Source organism: Spinacia oleracea, chromosome 6, assembly GCF_020520425.1.
Source record: "Spinacia oleracea cultivar Varoflay chromosome 6, BTI_SOV_V1, whole genome shotgun sequence".
NCBI classification, from domain to species: Eukaryota; Viridiplantae; Streptophyta; class Magnoliopsida; order Caryophyllales; family Amaranthaceae; genus Spinacia; species Spinacia oleracea.
In genome coordinates this window covers 73,654,058-73,674,905 of record NC_079492.1, presented here as the reverse complement: position 1 = coordinate 73,674,905, position 20,848 = coordinate 73,654,058, and the positions used below count along the sequence as shown (strand labels likewise).

The following is a 20,848-nucleotide window of genomic DNA, read 5'->3' as shown; positions in this document are numbered from 1 at the left end:
AATTCCAAATTAGTTTTCTTTGTTTGGTGAAAAAAAAAAATAGTAGTAGATGAGTGGGGATATATTGATGGGAAGAGTGAAGGGGTAGGAGAAAAAAATAAAAATAAATAACTGATTTTCTTTCAAATAGAAAATGTTTTTCATCATTGAGTGAGTTATTGAAAAGTTATTTTTCATCCCTTACAACGTAAAATGATTGAAAGAGGAAAAATCTATTTCAATTAAAACGTTTTACGCCAAATCAAATACGAATAATCCCTAAGTGAGAAAACCTTTATAAAACGTACGGAATATTGCGTGTTACATGTTTACCATTACAGACGAATTCTATATGCTATTTTTGCTTGGTGCATACATATATATATTCATTTATGATAGGATGATAGTTTGATAGCAAATGAGTTTATTTCCAAGTGCGGAAATTAAAATTAATTCTTTTGATCAACATCTTAAGATTTGACACGTAATTGAGTTATATAATGACCTTTTAGTAGTGCATGTACATTTTATGTTTGAAGGTAAACTTTATTTCTATTAATATCAAAAATTAATTCCTAGCACTACCGCATTATTCTATGTGTTGAGCATATTCTTAGTGCTATAAATAATAGTGATTCCTCGAGTGCAAATTCAATAAATCACTCTTCTTTCTCTAAATACACTAGGAATGTCTTCGATCTCTTCATTCAAGATTGGTGTTTTCCTTGCTCTATGGCTCCTTATAATTGCTGGTTTTCTCTCTTTCTCTCTGTCTCGGATTTTTCTTATAATAAAAAATGCTTGGCTTGTTACATGCGTACTCTTTCTGTTTAGATTTAGTTAGTTTTCACGACATATACTGGTCCAATCACACTATTTATAATGTGACAATTTATTTCAGATGGACGGAGTATACTATAAACTTATGAGTGAGTTTCTACATGATAAGTGAGTCCGTAAAAGTGTATTAGACATCAATTTTATTGTTTCTGAAAAAAATCACCAATTCTAGATGGTTTTCATTCACTATCAAATGAATCCACAAGAAAGCTTATGCATGTGTTAGCTTGCCAAGTTAATTATATACTCCTAATTAATTATAACGTGGCAACAAGATAAAAATATTGTCGTGTTTTAAATGTATTTATTGTACACTTGTACTCATGCGAATTGAAATGATGATCCAGATTATTCGAGCTGAATTTAGCTCGACTAATCAATTTCAGTTTTCATATTCTTTGCTCTTTGTGTTAATTTTTTTGCAGGTGCATTTTGGACTGCTGAAAGCTCCCGAAGTTTACTATCACCACGGTGTAAGAAACCAACAGATTGTATCCCAAATTGCCCTCATTGCCAATTTGTTACGTGCATGAACACTTGGTGCGTTTGTGGCTGCACCCCTCCATTATCATGATCTAGCTAGATAACTCCCTTTTCTTTTATTTTCTTTTTTTTAAGGATAAAAATTGGCCTTAATTCATAATGTTATTGGCCAAAAAACAAATAAAACATATCATATTGTAACAAGCATTATGTTTCCTCAATGAGTCACTTTTTCATATCTTGAGAGCTATCTATATTATTGAAATGAGAAACGAGAGAGCTCCAATCTTCAATCCCTTAACTCTCATTAACAGTTATTTAAAAAATGTCATTAACTTTTCTTTTAGCGTTCACTTTCTCACATTTAATTTTGTTTAAATACTACACTATCTTATATTACATCTACTTTTCAATAAAATAGTACCCACTATCTCTTTTCGCATTTACTTTTCCAATAAATGATATTTGATAACCATGCAAAAATTATCTTCTAAAACTATGTGCCCTGATAAGTGTCAAACCTAAGTTGGGGTAGATGGAGTATTAACCAGGATATTTTACTCATAATGAAGAAATCCAGAAACGATATTTTGAATACGTATTTATTATATATTAGTTCATTTACGTTTTCTGTACGTGCTCCACGAGAAGAAAATGAAGAAATAAGGTCACGCCATTTTATGAATTAGATGGGAATAAGAAACTCATTATTGTATCATGGACATAGGAAAAAATTAAAACATCTATCGATCACTTTTGCAATTACAATTTTTCATACACCACCATGATCTAGAACTAAATTATACATTTTGATATTGGTAACTAAATAATAAACATTCGGTTTGGAGTATTTTTTTTACCTTTATAGTACCCCTTACATTAGCACGGGCACAAACTAATTCTACAATGTTTGGAATCATAGAGATGAACAATTGGATTGGATACTTTTATTTGTTTTTTACATTAGATGTTTGTTGCGGAGTACAAAGTATTACGACAAAGAAGTCCATCCATAGAATAAAAAACAAGAGAGAGAAACTCTAGAGAGAAGCGAGAGAAAACCTTGCCTTCTCCCCCAAGTTTCCCCTCGGTGCATGATCTCCATTGTGCACTGCTGCCATGGCAAGGAAGTCTGGGGGCAAAATGCAAGGTAGTAAGCATGGCAATGCAAAGCAGAAACCAAGAGGACCTTCATCTGATTCTCAGGCTCTTAAGACTCGATCGATTGAGGAGGTTTTAGGAGTCGAAGCACTGGATTTGACGATTGAAAATGAAATTCTCACCCCCAAATCTGGATTGAAACACTTGCAAGCTCGTTCTGAACTCAGGCATTCCTTCAATGAGTGGATGCAATCTGTTCACAGATCAGCTAACAAGGTGAATAATACTCCATCTAATGTTGATATTGGTACGATTTCCATTCCAATATTGCAACAATTTGATGAAGTAATGACTGAACATGCTGATAGTGTTGATGATGAATTTAGGCCACTTGATCCAATTGAAATGCATCCTGTTTCTAGCCCTGTACAGATTGATCTTGATGATATACAGGATGAGGTGGATTTTTGGAATTCTTCCATAATCTGCTATATTATTGGTGCTAATCCCCCAATACATGTTATGGAAGGGTTTATTAGGAGAATCTGGAAGAACTTTAATGTTGATAAGGTGGTGTTGGTGAAAAAGGGAATCTACTTAGTGAGATTTCTGACTATGGACATGAGAGACAAAGTCACTTCTGGCCATTTTTTCTTTGACAGCAAACCTATGATAGTGAAACCCTGGAGTGTTGATATGGATATGGAGAAGGAAGAGATCAAATCTGTCCCCATCTGGATTCAGTTGAGTCTGAATTTTAAGTATTGGGGTGAAGAATCTCTTTTCAAAATTGTGAGTCAGTTAGGCAAACCAATTAAGAGGGATGCAACCACTGTGAGTAGGGATAAACTTCAGTATGCTAGGGTGTTGGTTGATATGCCAATCACACAAAAGCTTCCTGATCAAGTTTCATTTATGAATGAGCATAGTGAGCTGGTTCAGGTACCTATCACCTATGAGTGGAGACCAACTGTTTGTGATAATTGCAAACTAGTTGGACATTCAACCATTGAGTGTAGGAAGGGGAAAACTAAGAGAATATGGGTGCAGAAAAAACAACAAGTTTAGAATCACACAGAAGTGGTGGCACCAGAGGTGGATCAGGAGGGGTTTCAGAGAACTCTCAGGCCAATCAGGGTTAGACATACCAATTTGGTTCCAACACCAGTTGTTAATTCTTTCCAAATGCTGAATGATGATGGTGGTCACAGTGCTTGCAGTACTGCTGAGTTGGATAGGGAAGATGACATTGAGGAGGGTAGCACAGGAAGAGGGAACTCTTCCAAATCTTATGGATAGGATATTATCATGGAATGTTAGGGATATCAACCTAGCTCAGAAACAAGATACTGTGAAGCATTTTCTTCATAAATATCATGTGGGGGTTAGTTGGTCTCCTAGAGCATAAGGTTAAGCTTCCTAACTTAGGGAAGCTTTACCAAAGAGTTTTCCCAAATTGGTGTTTCTCTAGTAATGCAAGTTATCATAATGGTGGCAGAATTATTTTGGCTTGGAATCCAGGAAGCTTTTCTGTGAGTATCCAAGCAGCTTCTAGTCAGTTTATGCATTGCTTCATTCAACCAGTGAGTGGTATGCCTAGTTTTTTCTGTACTTTCATTTATGCTTTCAATGATAGCTCTAATAGAGAAGTGTTGTGGAAAGATTTGAAAGCTTTAAACACACAGGATGCCTGGATCTTGTGTGGAGATTTCAATTGTGTTATGAGTACTGATGAGAGAGTTGGCTCCCCTGTTACGAATGCTGAAATAATGGATATTTGTGATTGTATGCATTTCTGTAGTATGGAAGATATTAAGAGTGTGGGTAATTTCTACACTTGGAATAATAAACAGCATGGTGCAGCTAGAGTTTTTTCTAAAATTGATAGAATAATGGCTAATCCTAAGTGGTTAGGTGTTTATAGCTCAACTGAAGTGTGTTTTATGAATGAGGGTTGTTTTGATCATTCCCCTGGATTGTTGACTGTCTATCCTAGGGATACAGGGGGAAAAAAGCCTTTTAAGCATTTTACAATGTGGAAATCTGCTCCTCATTTTCTGCCTCTTATCCAAGAACAATGGAGTGGTACAGTTCAAGGGAGCAAGATGTTTGGTGTTGTTCACAAACTGAAGAAGGTGAAGTTGGTTCTCAAAGATTTGAATAGAAAGGAATTCTATGATGTTCAAGCTGCTGATCTTCAAGCATACCATGACATGATTGCAGCTCAAACATCAATGCATCTTGATCCTGCTGATCAGAGTCTTGCTGATGCAGAACTCAGTGCAGTGCAGAATTACAAAAATAAGCATCAAGCCTATTTAGAGTTTTTGAAACAGAAGGCAAAGGCTTCATGGATTAGGGATGGTGATGAAAATACCTCCCTCTTCCATCAGAGTATCAAAGCTAGGAATAATCATAACCAAGTTTACAGCATTCATGGCATGGATGGGATTTGGAGAGATAATCCTGCTGATATCTCTCAAGCTTTCTTGGATTATTACACAACTTTGTTGAGTACTACTCACACTGATAGAAGACCTGTTCTTAGTCATATTGTCCAAGCTGGTCCCTTGATTACAGATGCTCATAGAAATATTCTAAATGCTCCTTATACAGCTGATGAGGTGAAGAAAGCTTTGTTCTCTATTCCTGGTAGGAAAGCACCAGGGCCTGATGGGTATGGATCCTACTTCTATAAAGATGCTAGGAGCATTGTTGGTGATGATGTTGTCAATGCTGTTCTGGATGTTCTCCAACAAGGCAAGTTGCTTAAGGAGTTAAATCATACAGTCATTACTCTCATTCCTAAGACTAAGTGTCCAAAGAATGTGAGTGAATTCAGACCTATATCCTGTTGCAATACTCTATATAAATGCATTACTAAGGTGATCTGTAGTAGATTGAGGCAAGTATTACCAGATTTGATCATTGAGAATCAAGGGGGGTTTGTATATGGCAGATACATAGTGCATAATATCATGGTGGTTCAGGATTTGGTAAAACAGTATGGTAGGAAGAGTGCTAAACCAAGTTGTATGATGAAGATTGATCTTCAAAAAGCATATGACACAGTTGATTGGGATTTCCTGCAAGAAATGTTGGTACAGCTGGGTTTTCCTGTAGCTTTTGTGGCTCTTGTGATGGAGTGTGTGACCACCCCTAAGTTCTCTCTGATTCTTAATGGCACAATGCATGGCTTTTTCAAGTCAAAAAGGGGTTTAAGACAAGGTGATCCCATGTCTCCCCTTCTGTTTGTGATCTGCATGGAATACCTGTCCAGAATTCTCTACAAAATGAGTGAGTTGTCTCAATTCCAGTTTCATCCTAGATGCAAAGAGCTTAAGCTCACTCATCTATGTTTTGCTGATGATCTAATCTTGTGTAGTAAAGGTGAGTTCCCCTCTGTGTATCTTCTGCTTCAAGCTTTTAAGCTGTTCTCCAACTCTTCTGGTTTGTTAGCCAACAAGCAGAAGTCAGCTATCTACTGCTGTGGTATGGCTGAGAATGAAATCAACAGAATTGTCAATGTTTCTGGTTTTACTAGGAGTCAGCTTCCTTTTAAGTACTTAGGTGTTCCCATCTGTGCTAAAAGAATTTCTACTGCTCAATGTGATGTCTTAGTGGATAAGATGGTTGCTAGGATTAAAGTCTGGAGTTCAAGGAATCTTTCCTACACAGCAAGAATGCAACTCATTAATTCTGTGTTGATGAGTATTCATATGTACTGGGCTCAGGTATTTATTTTACCCAAGAAAGTACTGTAGGAAGTTACTAAAGTTTGTAGAGCATTTCTCTGGAGTGGGCAAGCTTATAGTCAGAAAAACAATAACATTTCTTGGGAAAGTTCATGTTGTGATAAGAAGCAAGGTGGACTTGGATTTAGAGATGTTGTCAGATGGAATATTGCAAGCATTGGAAAATATGTTTGGGCCATTGCTTCCAAGCAGGATAATGTTTGGATCAAATGGGTTCATGCTGTGTACATTAAGGATGGGGATTGGTGGGAGTATAAACCTGTAGCTTCTGCTAGCTGGTATTAGAAGAAGATATGTGCCATAAAAGAGAGATTGAAACTAGTTTATACTCAAACTGAGTTAGCTGCTATGCCTCATTATTCTGTGAAAACAGTTTATGAGAAAATCATTGGACCAAAACCTGTGATTCAGTGGGATAATATGGTGTGGAATAGGCTGAATATCCCTAAGCATAGATTCATATGTTGGTTGGCAGTGCAGGACAGGCTTCAAACCACTGCAAAATTGGCAAGATTTGGTGTTAGTAATACTGCAAGTTGCCTGATTTGTGGACAAGCTGATGAAGATCATAACACTAGTAGAAAAAATCACATTTGCAGCGCGTGTAAAACAGGCTTTTTGCAGCGTTTTCGCGCGCTGCAATTGTGATGGTTGCAAATACCGTAAGATTTTTTGCAGCGATCGTACACGCTGCAAATAACAGGTTAATTGCAACGCGGGTTACCTGTATAGGTTGAAAATAGTGTATTATTCACAGCGCAGATCGACCCCTCTAAGCAGCAAATAAAAAGTATTTGTAGCGCATTGTTGAGAAAAACGCGCTGCAATTAGTTGTCATTTTGCAGCTTAGTTTTAGCACACGCGCTGCAAATAATTTTTTATTTTTTTAAATAAATACATATAATAGCTCCGATCAGATGCAGATTTATATATTATCCTTGGACAATCCTGTTATTTTGACAAAAAATTATAATAAAAACATTATTAATAGGTTGCAAAAAATTTGCCATAGTTTCCCTTGTAATTTGCAAAACCCGGACAAAACGGGAATTTATAAAGACCTGTATAAAAGACATAACATACATATATGTTCCAACAACTACATATATATATGCTCCAAGTAGCATCCAACATCATATCCAACACATAACAAAAACATAAAACATAACATTACTAGATCACAACAAACTCATTCGCCGGCATCCATCAAATAGTTGTCCTTAAAATACTTTGCCCATTGTTCTCGAGTTTCTTCTAACTCCTCATCAGAATATGGCATTTCTCTTTGTACATAACCCTTCAAAAAAGAAAAACTTGGTATTAATTACTCGAAAACTAATTTAAGAGAAAATTGAATCTTATACCTAATTAAATAAGTTCACGTACCTCAGACAAATTATCCTTGTATTCATTGTATACTGTGACAACATCATGCATGTATTTCATCACATAATAACCAATTTCCACTGCATCAACTTGTTGAGCACACTATTTACACAAATGAAGCACGTATATATGTGTCAAAGCAAATATTTTCAAATTAAGAGATTTAAGGAGTACAAACTTTAATTAGTACCTTCATCTGTATGAATCGTAACTTTTGTGACTTAATCTTCCGTTTGTCATTTTAAAGATTAGTCCAACAAATTCTATATGCCCTACATAAACAATAATTATAACACTTTAGTTATCTATCAAAAATCTAATCATATTACTTTCAATAAAGAAATTAAATATAGCATGTGTTTTATTGATATATATAATATAATGAGTTGCAAATGAGTTTGTACATTCAACTTACATTTGTATACAATTGAACCCTTCTAACTTCCGTGTCCCGGGAGGGGGAGGAGTGGCCGAATCAAACACGTATGCTAGGCCAAGGACAAGATCAAGGACGATAAGAACCCAATGATTCCTATTATAAAGTACCTAATTATATGATTAGTTGCATGAAAACAAGAGTTCTAATAATATTAAAAAATAAATAACATATATAAAAGTTAGCAGGTTATATAAGATACCCTTCATGGTAGGGAGCCAACAAGAATTTTGACTGCACATCCTTTTTCCTTTCATTTAAAAAAGCATCTTTTATATAGTCAATAACGCTTAAACGATTCTTCTTCATTGCGGCACAAGAAATTGCATCGGGACACAAAAAGTTAATATGAGACAACTTTAAGGGGCATATGTATTCATGATACAAGTACCTACATATGCAAACATAGGGTCATTAACCATAAGATCAAAGGATGACAAAGATTTTATAAATCGCCATGTAGGTAGAATCAAATGAGATAGCATAGGCAGAATAACATACATCATATAAACTTGAAGTACTTTAATACCGGCGAAATCCTTCGTGAGAAACTCAGAGATATCACGAGATTTGACAGAAGTCAGTGTGTCCTTTTTGTACGAGAAAATTGAAGCAGGATGTGATAATGCTGATGAAAATTTAGGCATATTGGACATCATGTAAGATAGTAGTTCACACTCCACCCTAAGGCCATCAACTTTACTACCAATGGGGTTATCACTTTTTGATGTATCTTTGTTTTTTGATCCAGATCCCTTTTTAAGGACACAACTACCTTTGGTGCTCCCTTTCTCACTTCCTTTACCATGGTGCGGTTTAGCCTTCTTCTTTGGCGGCGGCGTCACCATTTCCTTTAAAACAAAAAAACTCTAAGAAAAAAGAAAAGGGAAAATTGCACTAATGCTTTCAACAATATAACTAGGAACATTGAGAAATCAGTAACTTAAATGGTTTAGTGACATTTCTTAGTTTCTAAGACATTTTCGCTACCATTTTAAAACTAATGAACCTAATGAATCATTTTAAACTAATAACATATTTTATATGCTTTATTTAAACTTTCTAAGATTCATTCCAATATGGTTATACACATTTTAGTCTTGTTGGGTCGTTATGGACATATTTAGGCTAAAATGAGACCTTTTCGTTCCCATTCTTGAACTAATGAACTTAATGATTCATTTTAATCTAATTACAAGTTTTATATGCATTGTTTAAACTTTCTAAGACTCATTCCAATCTTGTTATGCACGTTTAAGGCTCGTTGGGACGTTATAGAACATATTTAGGCCAAATTGCGGCATTTTCGCTCCCAACTTTGCACTAAAGAACCTAAGGACTCATTTAAAACTAATTACATGTTTTATATGCTTTGTTTAAACTTTCTAAGACCCATTCCAATCAAGTTATGCACGTTTTAGGCTTGTTGGGTCATTATGGACATATTTAGGCTAAAATGAGACATTTCCACTCCCATTTTGGAACTAATGAACTTAAGGACTCACTTTAAACTAATGACATGTTTTATATGCTTTGTTCAAACTTTCTAAGACTCATTCCAATCAAGTTATGCACGTTTTAGGCTTGTTGGGTCGTTATGGGCATATTTAGGCTAAAACGAGACCTTTTCGTTCCCATTCTTGAACTAATGAACTTAATGATTCATTTTAATCTAATTACAAGTTTTATATGCATTGTTTAAACTTTCAAAGACCCATTCAAATCTTGTTATGCACGTTTAAGGGTCGTTGGGACGTTATAGAACATATTTAGGCCAAATTGAGGCATTTTTGCTCCCAACTTGGCACTAAAGAACCTAAGGACTCATTTAAAACTAATTATATGTTTTATATGCTATGTTTAAACTTTCTAAGACTCATTCCAATATGGTTATGCACGTTTTAGGCTTGTTGGGTCGTTATGGACATATTTAGGCTAAAATAAGACATTTTCGCTCCCATTTTGGAACTAATGAACCTAAGGACTCATTTGAAACTAATTACATGTTTTATATGCTTTGTTTAAACTTTCTAAGACTCATTCCAATCAAGTTATGCACATTTTAGGCTTGTTGGGTCGTTACAGACATAATTAGGCTAAAATGAGACATTTTTCCTCCCATTTTTGAACTAATGAACCTAATGATTCATTTTAAACTAATTACATGTTTTATATGCTATGTTTAAACTTTCTAAGACTCATTCCAATATGGTTATGCACGTTTTAGGCTTGTTGGGTCGTTATGGACATATTTAGGCTAAAGTGAGATATTTTCGCTCCCATTTTGGAACTAATGAACCTAAGGACTCATTTAAAACTAATTACATGTTTTATATGCTTTGTTTTAAATTTCTAAGACTCATTCCAATCAAGTTATGCACGTTATAAGCTTGTTGGGTCGTTATGGACATATTTATGCTAAAATGAGACATTTTCGCTCCCATTTTTAAACTAATGAACCTAAGGACTCATTTGAAACTAATTACATGTTTTATATGCTTTTTTTAAACTTTCTAAGACTCATTCCAATCAAGTTATGCACATTTTAGGCTTGTTGGGTCGTTACGGACATAATTAGGCTAAAATGAGATATTTTCGCTCCCATTTTTGAACTAATGAACCTAATGATTCATTTTAATCTAATTACATGTTTTATATGCTTAGTTTAAACTTTCTAAGACTCATTCCAATCAAGTTACGCACGTTTTAGGCTCGTTGGGTCGTTAAAGGACATATTTAGGCAAATTGAGGCATTTTCGCTCCCATTTTTTAACTAATGAACCTAAGGACTCATTTTAAACTAATTACATGTTTTATATGCTATGTTTAAACTTTCTAAGACTCATTCCAATATGGTTATGCACGTTTTAGGCTTGTTGGGTCGTTATGGACATATATAGGCTAAAATGAGACATTTTCGCTCCCATTTTGGAACTAATGAACCTAAGGACTCATTTAAAACTAATTACATGTTTTATATGCTATGTTTAAACTTTCTAAGACTCATTCCAATATGGTTATGCACGTTTTAGGCTTGTTGGGTCGTTATGGACATATTTAGGCTAAAATGAGACATTTTCGCTCCCATTTTGGAACTAATGAACCTAAGGACTCATTTGAAACTAATTACATGTTTTATATGCTTTGTTTAAACTTTATAAGACTCATTCCAATCAAGTTATGCACATTTTAGGCTTGTTGGGTCGTTACAGACATAATTAGGCTAAAATGAGACATTTTCGCTCCCATTTTTGAACTAATGAACCTAATGATTCATTTTAATCTAATTACATGTTTTATATGCTTAGTTTAAACTTTCTAAGACTTATTCCAATCAAGTTACGCACGTTTTAGGCTCGTTGGGTCGTTAAAGGACATATTTAGGCAAATTGAGGCATTCTCGCTCCCATTTTTTAACTAATGAACCTAAGGACTCATTTTAAACTAATTACATGTTTTATATGCTATGTTTAAACTTTCTAAGACTCATTCCAATATGGTTATGCACGTTTTAGGCTTGTTGGGTCGTTATGGACATATTTAGGCTAAAATGAGACATTGTCGCTCCCATTTTGGAACTAATGAACCTAAGGACTCATTTAAAACTAATTACATGTTTTATATGCTATGTTTAAACTTTCTAAGACTCATTCCAATATGGTTATGCACATTTTAGGCTTGTTGGGTCGTTATGGACATATTTAGGCTAAAATGAGACATTTTCGCTCCCATTTTGGAACTAATGAACCTAAGGACTCATTTAAAACTAATTACATGTTTTATATGCTTTGTTTTAAATTTCTAAGACTCATTCCACTCAAGTTATGCACGTTATAGGCTTGCTGGGTCGTTATGGACATATTTATGCTAAAATGAGACATTTTCGCTCCCATTTTTAAACTAATGAACCTAAGGACTCATTTTAAACTAATTACATGTTTTATATACTTAGTTTAAACTTTCTAAGACTCATTCCAATCAAGTTATGCATGTTTTAGGCTTGTTGGGTCGTTAAAGGACATATTTAGGCAAATTGAGGCATTTTCGCTCCCAATTTTGCACTAAAGAACCTAAGGACTCATTTAGATATATGTATATTCATTCGATTCCTTTCCATAAATAAAAATTATCATTAAATAATTTAATTGAATGAGAGGAGATGTAGAGATTTAGAACAATAACATATTTAGGCCAAATTGAGGCATTTTCGCTCCCACCTTTGCAATAAAAAAACTAAATTTTAAGTATAATGATAAAGGACATTACCTCGTCGTCGAACAACACCAACTCTTTGGGCCATTGCAAATAACTGCCCTCAGTTTCCCCCAATTTGGTAAGACCATCTGGCGTGGGAACGGGAAGGTCTATCTCGCCGAACTCGCTATCAACACCGACCTTGTAATGGGTTTCCATCATTTTTGTGTGGTGAACCAAGTCATTAGGCCAAGGTTCCACGTTACCATCTGCCACAACCACCAAATTCCCATTGTACTCATCCATTACGGCAAGACGAACGACAAGCATTTCCTTCAATGATCAAGTAACAAAAGTTATATAAATACATTTATTTTACATGTACTAATTACAAAAACAACATTATTTACCTTTATTTCACGGAATGGTAGTGATGAATTTGTCACGTTGGTGTGATACTTAGGTGTGCCTAAGTTAGGCATGCCTAAGTTAGGCGTGCCTAAGTTAGGTGTGCCTAAGTTAGGCATGTGTAGACCACTCATTTGTTCCATCATGGTCTTAACATGTTTTTGGACTTCTTGTGCCACCCGTTCTTGCAATCTTTCTTCAAATGTGGCCTCAAATTGGGTCAAGGAAGACCTTAATGCATCTAACTCTTCGGAGGAACAAACACTTTGACTCGCCATTCTTGCCTTTCTATCTAGTGGTCCAAATGCCTTTTCGTACCCAACATTACCACCGAGCGCTTTGACATGCCCATGACGGTCAGGCTTTCCAAGAGCCTTTGTTAATGCATCAACAGCTCGTTCTGGAACAAATGTCCCTTCCTCTTGTTGTTTGTTTTGTTGCTCCAAATTCTCATTCTGTTGGATGAATGAAAAGCTATTAAAATTATATCTCATATTTAACCACTATATAATATAAAAATAAAGGTCTAGGCATATATAAAATCTTACAACTAGAGAGACAATCCGTTGTGTATCAGGCTCATTTGGATCAACATCCCACGTCCCGTCAGGCATTTTCTTATGGTGAGCTAATACCCAATGTATTGGGCGGTTAGTTACCCTACTAGATATCGAGGTTGTCCCTGAAGAGGAGGTGGTAGAGGCCGTTGATGATGCAGTGGAAGGAGGGAGTCTTTTGTCTTTCTCCCATTTCTTTACGGCCCTAGGGTAACTCAACTGACCCATGTGATGTGGATGCTTGTTTTGCTTTGCACTTCCTTGTGCCTTCAATCTCTTTTCCTATAACATAACACATTGGCAGCGTATTAAGCAAAGAAGATAAAAATGAGAAGAAAAATTATAGGCCATATCCATCTTTAAATAGGCCATGATTAAAGCAATCATATAAACTGACGATTATCTATATACAATGATTATAGGTGAGATTGTTGAAACAAATTATAGTACCTCAGCGTCAGGTTGTAGTCTACTTCACTTGAATTTTTCCCATTGTTCCTCGGTGATGAAGCCCTTGTAAACTTGCCATGGCATCAAGTGTGCGCTGTTTTTTGGAGGCTTAATCGTAAACTTGATCCAACGACCAACCAACCTCGACTTGAAGATCCTAAAACGTGCCGCAACTACTTTGTGGAATGACTTTTCCCTCTGACCGTCAAGATCAATAATGTGAAAGAGTCTCTGTGCAAAAAACAAATCAAGTGCAATAAAATGAGTCCATTGCCTTTGTTTAAACTTTCTAAGACTCATTCCAATCTAGTTATGCACGTTTAAGGCTCGTTGGGTCGTTATAGGAGATAGTTTTGACCAAATTGAGGCATTTTCGCTCCCAACTTTGCACTAAAGAACCTAAGGACTCATTTGAAACTAATTACATGTTTTATATGCTTTGTTTAAACTTTCTAAGACTCATTCCAATCAAGTTATGCACGTTTTAGGCTTGTTGGGTCATTACGGACATAATTAGGCTAAAATGAGACATTTTCGCTCCCATTTTTTAACTAATGAACCTAATGATTCATTTTAAACTAATTACATGTTTTATATGCTATGTTTAAACTGTCTAAGACTCATTCCAATCTAGTTATGCACGTTTAAGGCTTGTTGGGTCGTTACGGACATATTTAGGCTAAAATGAGACATTTTCGCTCCCAACTTTGCAAAAAAGAACCTAAGGACTCATTTTAAACTAATTACATGTTTTATATGCTTTGTTTATACTTTATAAGGCTCATTCCAATCAAGTTATGCACGTTTTAGGCTTGTTGGGTCGTTACATACATATTTAGGCTAAAAAACAAGTCAACTTACTCAACTATTACCTTTGTCTCCTCCCAAAAGTTTTGTTTGGTCACACCTTCCATCTTTGGATATGATGGCTCATTGATATCAATTTTAAGAACACATATGCCAATTTGTACGCCATAGGCATGTGCCCACTCACCATCAGGTTGGCCGAACTCATTAAAAGTAAGAAAAATAGGAGTTTTGTTTTTCACCCCTTTTGATGGACCTCTGCCCACCTTTTTGCCTATTGATGATGTCACATGTGAAGATGAAGCATCTTGTTCTTCCGCAGCTTGTAGTGTGTCCAGGCGCTGCGAATTATCCATTTTTTTAAAAAAATTGATTTTTTGCAACTCCGGGTCAATGAATTCGCTGCGAATAGTTCATTTAATAATTGACCCGCGTTGACCAAACCCATTTTGCAACCCATATGACTTGCGTGAGTTGCAATTGATGAGTTGCAAATGATATTTTTTCTACTAGTATAAGCATCTGTTTTTTGCTTGTCCCTATAGCAGCAAATGCATTAGTGCTCTCAAAGCTTGGTTAGGGATTACTTATTCCACTGGTAATCTGAAGCAGCTCATGAGGTGTATTGCTCATGGCAGAATGTCAAAGTTTAGAAGGCAGGTTAGCTTTGCAATGCTAGCTGCTGCAGTGTATGCTGTTTGGTCAAGTAGGAATGGTTGTTTGGAATGCTTCCTTTCCAACTGTTCAGAATATGGTAGCTAGAGTTAAGCAAAATGTTAGAGATCGAATTTTGGTTGTTTTACCTAAACATGTATCTAGGAGAGATAGCTTGTGGTTTGCTACTCTGTAAGATAGTTTTCTGTTTCTAGCTCTTTGATGGAATGGTCCAACCTAGTTGGTTTGTTTCATTCTTGAGTTAGTTTAGGTTGTTAATCTGTTTTGAGCTTAATATTATTCGATCTTGCTTGCCTAGCAAAAAAAAAGTATTACGACAATTTTCTATACAAAACTGGTTATATCTTGCAGATAGTACATACAACCAAATTATTTCGTTGCCCAAGTACTTGTATACATATAGTATTATGTACACATGGGAAAAAGAAAATCGTCTCCGGCCGAATTGAACATTCGAGTTACTTTAGCTGCTGTTTCTTTGGCTTCTTGAGAAGCTTTGGTTTAGTTTAATTTAGTTATTTTATTTTACTTTTTTTTTAGTTTTAGTTGTATTTTTTTCATGTTTTTGTTCTTCTCTATTAGTCATTCCCTGAGATATGGAGACTTTTATATTCTTTGATTTTTTTCTGAGACAGGAATATCTTAGAACCGTGTACCTTTTCATATAAAAAAGTAAAAAAATACATATGGGAAAAAATAAATTAAAATAGTCTAGATTGTCCAGAGGAAATCCTCCTTGTGTATTACTTTTAAGTTCGCCGAATGAGCAAATATATTCTTGTTTTGCATCTTAGTTATTAATTTTTTTTGAAAAATGAAATTTGTTATGTGTGCCTCGAATCTTCCTTGAAGGATGTTAAGGTGTTATAGTGGAAGGTCTGACTTCAAATAGACATATCTCATGATCTACTAATTAGATTAAGTTGATTCAAGTTGGAGGTAAAAGCTTGGCTCAATAGCTTTCCAACACTTGGTTATAAGATCATTTTAGATGAGAAATGAGGGAGTTATGACTATTTTACGAGAAGCTGTCATGAAGCAGGGGAAGTTCGGACGAACACTCTTAGATGGTTCGACCGAACCTGAAAAGAGTCAGTAGATTTGAGATTTTGGAGGTTTTCCCGAACTTTGGGTAAGTTCGTCCGAACCTGACCTAAGTTCGGCCGAACCCTGCGGGTGAACTGTTTTCTTCTTCGCAAGGTTCAATCGACGTGGCCTTTTCTTGTCCCTTAGATTGGTTCGATGTCTAACACTATAAGTAAGAAATATAATGAGAATTTCAGGATTAAGAGAGAGAAACACAAGTGAGGTTGAAACCCTAGATCTAAGCATACATAGAATTCTCTTTTCTTCACCTTTGAGAATTCCTCTTTGTAATCCTTTCTCCATTGAAGAGTAATACAAGCTCCAAACCCTCCCCCATGGTGGATGTAGCTCATTGAAGAGTGAACCACCTTAAATATTTGTATATTGTTTTAATTTTTTCATTTATTTCTTCTCATCATTCCAACATTAAATTTGTCATACAAATCAACATTCTAGCCCAAAAGGGTCCTTCATTCATAACAAAATTAATCTCCATTCTTGCATATTATGGTGTGCACATAAGATAACGTTAATACCTTTACTCAGAGTTTAAGTTGTTAAAAAACATATAAAAATGTTAGGGAATTCCTCGCAAATACTTAATCCGTTTTTTTAATTGGACCATTTGGGTTGGATACAAACATTAAGTCAACAACACAACAATAAAGCCTTAGTCCCAAGTGATTTGGGGCCGGCTAACATGAATTGTCATAGGAGACCGTCAATGTGACCAATCAAACAAGAAAGGAAGGGTATTTAAAAGATAAACAAGGAAGAGGGGGAAAGTGAAAGCAATGAAAGGAAAATAAGAGGTATATATATATATGTTATAGGAAAATAAATAAATTATAAGGGATAATAAAAAAAAGTAAAGTTTAAAACGAGAAAATTAAAAATAAATACAACAAGTACATTTGAAAATAGCATATAAAAGTGAGCCTTTAAAAGAAAAAAAGAAAAAAAAAGGTTTGCGAAACGCAAGAACTAAACTAAGAGAGTCAAAATGGGAGATGTATAAGTCAAATAACGTCATCAGTATATTCTCTCATTCCACTATGTCCTATTCAATACCATATTTACCTCAATCCCAAATAGGCTCATATAGTGCTCAATCACCTTCCTCCAAGTTTTCTTAGTTCTTCCCCTACCCTTTACAATCCTATCACTTTGCAATCCTTTTAGCCGCCTAACCTAGGCATCACTTGATCTTCTTTACATTTCCAAACCATATTGACGAATTTCCATCATCTTAAACTCAATCGGATATAAACATTATGTAATGAAGTAAATATCATGAATATTCATATGATAACAAACAAATTAGGTAGAAAAAGTTAGGTAATAATGATAAATGTAAAATATAAATAGTGGTAAAATGAGTATTTGGTCTGTGAACACAACAAAAAGCGTAAATGCATAGCATGAAAGGAAATGGTGACTTCCAAAAATTGGTGCTAGAAAAAAAAATGGGGAAAGTATAAGACTAGGATTTTGAAAATATTTGCGTGTAGTGCGTGCATCAGCTTCTAATACAATAAGCCATTTCTTGAGAAGTTCACTATCGGATTAAAATATCTAAAATTACCTTATTTGTATTAGTACTTTATCATCACAATTTTTGCACATGTCTAATGAAACTTGAAAAATCACGTGCATATAATCCAGTTAAGCTGCAATTGTAAAAACAGCTTCAAAGAGCACTAAGTTTTGAAAAAAAAGCGCCAAAGACGGGGGTTAAAATACCCTCGTTCCGGAGGAGAAAAAAGATTAGTAAAAGCGAAACCCCAAAAAAAGGAAATTAGTGTTGTTTACTTTTAAGCGTATGCTTGGATTGAGAATAATGTACCAAGGAGGTAAAAAACTCAAACTAAGAAAAAATAAGGTGATTGGAGGTTATGATAAGGGGATGATGTAGTGGTAAAGAAAAGAAAATGAAGAGGGAAATAGTTACGTCGTTCACTATGAGCTTTATTGTTACTTACCATCCCATTAGGATGATCATAACCCTCATTTGGGGTAAAGGTTCCACCTTTTCCCCTTCTCCTCACAACGTATACCATCATTTCTCATCATAAAACCACCACATCACCCTCCTTGCAACCACTTTAATATATTTTTTCTTCTATTAAGGTGATTTGACTTTTATTATCTCCCTAATCCATAACCCCAATCCAAACATGCCTATGAAATACATTGACTCTATGTTCCTCTTGTTTTGCGCGGAAGGTAGATTATTAGGATAAATTACTGATTTGGGTGTAAGGCTTGTAATGGGCCTCTTGGTGGGGGCCCTTGCGAGGGCAACCTAGAAGATTTCTTCTTACCTGTTAAAAATATAAAAAACAATCTACTCCATATTTAGCAACGTAACTACGTACAAAGTATGTTATTTAATACACAATACATTACACAATTTATATAAATCATCGAAGGATATTAAAAGATTAAATATTTGTCCTTTTTTTTCAATATATAAATATGTTATAAATAAATGTGTGTAAGGATCGATTAGAAACAAACCTGCAAATACAATGTAGAACTAATAGGAAAAACAATAACAAATGACACAAGTGCTTATGATCAAGGAAATTTATATTTCCTCCCCTCAAATAATATCGTATTATTAAGTCCCTACAAAATAACACAATACCCCTCAATTAATTTTTAACAAATCTTCCCTTAAACTCAACCTAATCTTTCACAAACCAGAAAATAACTTTTGAAGAGCTTGCCTTCCCTTGAGCCAAAATTCGTCTCGTGCCACCTCCTTGAAGTATGAAGAGGTTTTTTTTTTAATTCCGTCGTCCCTTCAAGATCACACTCTTATCCTTGGTGATCTCTAAATGACCTCCCTCAATTTGAATAGCATAACTCAAGATATCTAAAAATGATCCAAAGATATGAGATTAGGTCAAGTCTCGAAATATACCTTACCTCTCGTAATTTTCTAGTCCTTCCATCATGTGTCTTGATCTCAAACACACCTGCACCATCAACCTTAGCCTCTTCCCCATTAGGTACGGTAACCCACAACCCTTCACTTATTTGATAAGAAGTATACCACTCCTTCCTACAACAAATATATCGTGAGCATCACAAATCTAAAATCCAACCCTTTTTGGATTTTTACCACTACAAGAAATAACCTAATTTTCGACCGCCAAAAGTGGTCGTTAAAACACGAAAAACGGTCGCTAAAGTTTTTGGCGACCGTTCAGTCAGCGTTCACTTAGACGGTATTTGGAAGAACTTCGACTGGAAAACGGTCGCAAAATTTTAGCGTCTGCGTTAACGACTGTAAAGCAGTCGTTAAATTAAAGACCGCAATAGTAGTCGTTAAAATATCGACTGCATTAGCAGTCGTTAATTTAACGACCGTTTAAGCAGTCTTTAATTTAACGACTGCTTTTGCAGTCGCTGATTTACCGACCGTTTAAGCAGTCGTTATAATAACGGCTGTTTTAACAGTCGCTGATTTAACGACCGTTGCAGCAGTCGTTAAGATAACGACCGTTTAAGCAGTCGCAAATTTAACGACTGCTACAACGGTCGTTAAATCAGCGACTGTTAAAACATCCGTTATTTTCACCACTGTTTTAACGGTCGCTAATTTGGATTTTATAATTTTCGCTGGAATTTTTTCGCGGTCGTTAACCTGCCTGTAGTTGTCGGTAAATTAGTATGAAAATGTTGTTTTGCAGGAACTATTGTCGTATATATACGAATAAATATATAACCTGTAAAATCATATGACAACCCAGTTCAAAGTCAACCAACAAAATTCATGTTGATGTTCCAACCCGTTAAACATGATGTTCAAACCTGTTAAACATATTGCAATTAGTTCAAACCTGTTAAACATGTTGCAATTAGTTCAAACTCATACATACATAAATACTAAGTACCTAGCACAATTAGTTCAAACTCATACATAAATACTAACTACCTAGCACAAAGGTTTCCCGCCGCCACTGGGATCTCGAGGGTCCTGCGACTGCGAGAAAGGAAAACCAGAACACTGACTGAACATCCTCTCATAGGACTCCATTGTCCTTTTCTACTCGGCGACGTCCCTCTGCCGCTCAAGTCGCTCTTGTTCTCTCTCCTTTCGCTCTTCTTCTCCCTCCCTTTGCCTCAGGAGTCTCTCATCATCCATAGCTTTTATCATCTCAGCTTTTGTTGTTTCAAGCTCAATGGATTATTGAGACAGCTGTTGATGAGTTTCTTCCAAACGGGGTGAGAGTTGAGAATAAATAGATGGAGTGTATGAGCTAGAAGAACTACCACCCCTTCTAGAAGATGGTTCATAATATAGAGCTGCTCCACTCCCTAGACCAGGAACTTTTCCATTTTTTCTCCCACCTACTGTCTCAAAGTAGATTTGATTGGGATCTTTATTAATGCCTTTTTCACGGCATTCAGCAACATTCTTTACGTATGCTTCCTACAAAAATTGAAATATATTAACCCAACTTGCAGAACAAATAAGGAACTTCTGTCAAGGAACAAATATATCATTTTTTAGCCCAACTATGAACGGCATTTTTGCTCCCAATTTGGAACTAAAGAACTCTAAGGGAAGAATTTAAACTTTTACATGTTTTATAAGCTTAGTATTAACTTTCTAAGACATATTCCAATCTATTTATTCACATTTAAAGCATATTTAGTCGTTATAGGTCATATTTTTC

The 20,848-nt window shown here is 35.3% G+C and overlaps 2 protein-coding genes across 4 annotated transcripts; one reads left to right on the top strand and one right to left on the bottom strand.

Annotated features, from left to right (window-relative positions):
• The first annotated feature begins 573 nt into the window (after nt 1-573).
• On the top strand, nt 574-3,999 carry LOC130462856 (uncharacterized). Its single transcript, XM_056831818.1, has 2 exons — nt 574-731; nt 1,245-3,999. Exon 2 carries the CDS (start codon nt 2,422-2,424, stop codon nt 3,469-3,471), a length of 1,050 nt encoding a protein of 349 aa, XP_056687796.1. The 5' UTR covers nt 574-731; nt 1,245-2,421; the 3' UTR covers nt 3,472-3,999.
• Nucleotides 4,000-7,197: 3,198 nt separating this feature from the next.
• On the bottom strand, nt 7,198-12,489 carry LOC130463918 (uncharacterized). Of its 3 annotated transcripts, XM_056833203.1 has the most exons (7): nt 12,247-12,489; nt 8,482-8,831; nt 8,183-8,371; nt 7,960-8,076; nt 7,735-7,816; nt 7,545-7,646; nt 7,199-7,455 (listed from the first exon to the last, which is right to left on the bottom strand). In XM_056833203.1, exons 1-5 carry the CDS (start codon nt 12,478-12,480, stop codon nt 7,786-7,788), a joined length of 921 nt encoding a protein of 306 aa, XP_056689181.1. In that variant the 5' UTR covers nt 12,481-12,489; the 3' UTR covers nt 7,199-7,455; nt 7,545-7,646; nt 7,735-7,785. The 3 variants fall into 3 exon arrangements, with proteins under 3 accessions (XP_056689182.1, XP_056689180.1, XP_056689181.1); XM_056833204.1 differs by lacking the exon at nt 7,545-7,646 and having other exon boundaries at nt 7,198-7,455; XM_056833202.1 differs by lacking the exons at nt 7,545-7,646; nt 7,735-7,816 and having other exon boundaries at nt 7,198-7,455.
• Between the last annotated feature and the right edge of the window lie 8,359 nt (nt 12,490-20,848).

Coding starts and splice junctions, on each gene's coding strand:
- LOC130462856 (XM_056831818.1), top strand. CDS start 2,422: ATGGCAAGGAAGTCTGGGGGCAAAATGCAAGGTAGTAAGCATGGCAAT.
- LOC130463918 (XM_056833202.1), bottom strand. CDS start 12,480: ATGGATGAGTACAATGGGAATTTGGTGGTTGTGGCAGATGGTAACGTG. Junction 8,372..8,481: donor GTACTTCAAGTTTATATGAT/GTATGTTATTCT, acceptor TTGCATATGTAG/GTACTTGTATCATGAATACA. Junction 8,077..8,182: donor TTGGCTCCCTACCATGAAGG/GTATCTTATATA, acceptor ACTTTATAATAG/GAATCATTGGGTTCTTATCG.